The sequence below is a fragment of the Seriola lalandi genome, unplaced genomic scaffold (assembly GCF_002814215.2).
Source record: "Seriola lalandi dorsalis isolate HSWRI2012SDOR001 ecotype SW California unplaced genomic scaffold, Sedor1 jcf7180002054433, whole genome shotgun sequence".
Taxonomy (NCBI): domain Eukaryota; kingdom Metazoa; phylum Chordata; class Actinopteri; order Carangiformes; family Carangidae; genus Seriola; species Seriola lalandi.
This window is the reverse complement of record NW_019524986.1, coordinates 16,360-17,961: the sequence shown is the minus strand read 5'-3', so window position 1 is coordinate 17,961 and position 1,602 is coordinate 16,360. Positions and strand designations below refer to the sequence as shown.

At 48.1% G+C, this 1,602-nt stretch overlaps 1 protein-coding gene across 1 annotated transcript; it reads left to right on the top strand.

Annotated features, from left to right (window-relative positions):
- Window positions 1–290: 290 nt before the first annotated feature.
- LOC147818850 (uncharacterized) lies at window positions 291–1,596 on the top strand. The gene is made up of 2 exons (XM_087175254.1): window positions 291–741; window positions 898–1,596. The coding sequence occupies exons 1-2, from the start codon at window positions 366–368 to the stop codon at window positions 1,113–1,115; spliced, it is 594 nt and encodes a 197-aa protein (XP_087031380.1). The 5' UTR covers window positions 291–365; the 3' UTR covers window positions 1,116–1,596.
- Window positions 1,597–1,602: the final 6 nt, after the last annotated feature.

Sequence of the window (1,602 nt, the reverse complement as noted above, 5' to 3'; positions counted from 1 at the left end):
TTAAACGTCATTATGTAAACGTCATTGACTCATAAGAAGAAACAGCAACTAAAAGTTAAAGTGTTGGTCCAATGCAGCTATTGTGAACAGTGTGTGTGTGTGTGTGTGTGTGTGTGTGTGGGGGTGGGGGGGGTCATGCTTTGCAGGATTAAAATATGAACACACCGCAGACCACCGTTAATGTTCACGCCTACATTCTTCACTGTGATTGGCTGAACCGACCAACAACAAAGCGAGCGGTCCAGAGAGATAAGAACCAGCTGGAGGTTATTTCATGTTGCTTTCAGTTGGACTGGGACGTTGGAGCAGACACCTGGTAGATCCATTTCATCCTTCCAGGAGGAAGGAAGTTTCAGATTAAAATCATGACTTCCTGTTCTCGTTCAGTTCCAGTGTCAGTGAGGCCCGGAGAAGACGCCACTCTTCAGTGTCGTGGTCACGGAGCTGCTGCCGTCGTTCTGTTGGAGTGGAGCCGCCTCCAGCCGCGGTCAGAGGGTTACGTCTTCTTCTACCGTAACAACCGCTCCTATGAAAACTACCTGCATCCATCTTATCGCGGTCGAGTGGAGCTGAGGGACGAGTCCTCCATGAAGGACGGAGAAGTGTCTGTGGTCCTGAAGAACGTCACCGCCCACGACGCAGGAACGTACGAGTGTCGAATCACAACCGTCAAGATGGAAGGCGACGAGAGGACGCACAGCGAGTTCAGCCACCTGGTCGAGCTGACAGTTACAGATGCAGGTGAGTCCTGGTGCAGCTGCTTCCTGGTTGTTGATGTGAGAGTGAACCATCAAAGACCAGATGTTTGTGTTTTCTCCAGATGTTCTTGATGAGACTTTGTAGAAAACAGCTGGTCTGAGTCATGTGACCAAACCTCACACCTGCTTCTCTCTGCAGGTATCACAGAGGAGGGAGGAGGCAAGGAGGGAGGAGACAAGGAGGGAGGAGACAAGGAGGGAGGAGGCAAGGAGGGAGGAAAGCAGGGTGAATATGTTGTTGTTGTTGTTGTTGTTGTTTGTGGTGTTCTTCTTCCTCTGTGTATTATTGTTGCAGGATTTATGTGCGTTAGAAGACATAAATACCAATATCGTGATGGTCGGACGGACAAATACTGACGTGTCTGTGATCTTTTTACTCCTGAATGATTACGTGTTCTGCTGAATGACGCTGTGTTAAACGGGGCTGTGCAGCAGAGGTGGGTGAACTGACCCCTGAAAACAAACGCCCCCAAAAAAGCTTAAAACATTCCTGTCAAAGTTAGAATATAAAAGAAGCTTCGCCGATCTGACTTTGTTGATAAAGGAAAGTAATAGTGTCTCGATAGCTAGCTGCTGTACAGAATCAGCTCCGCGGTATAAAGCAGTATCGTCTGCGTAAAGATCGACTTTAATGCACTTACTAGCACTTTATGGTGAAAAGCAGGTGGGACAGGAAGTAGCTTCGGCAGGGTTTGAAGCACAGATTGTGGGAGCTAAAGTAGCAAGGCTAGCAGGCGTTCAACAAGCGGCACATTCTACAACTTTAAGCATTTTATACTCATTTACCTCTACTGCTACCACTGCAGCCAATCAGCTTCCTTTCCTTCTGTGCCGCTCGTTATAT

Bases quoted from the DNA above. Each gene is read 5' to 3' on its own strand.
- LOC147818850 (XM_087175254.1), top strand. From the start codon at position 366: ATGACTTCCTGTTCTCGTTCAGTTCCAGTGTCAGTGAGGCCCGGAGAA. The intron at 742-897 runs GTGAGTCCTGGT...TTCTCTCTGCAG, and splicing joins GCTGACAGTTACAGATGCAG to GTATCACAGAGGAGGGAGGA.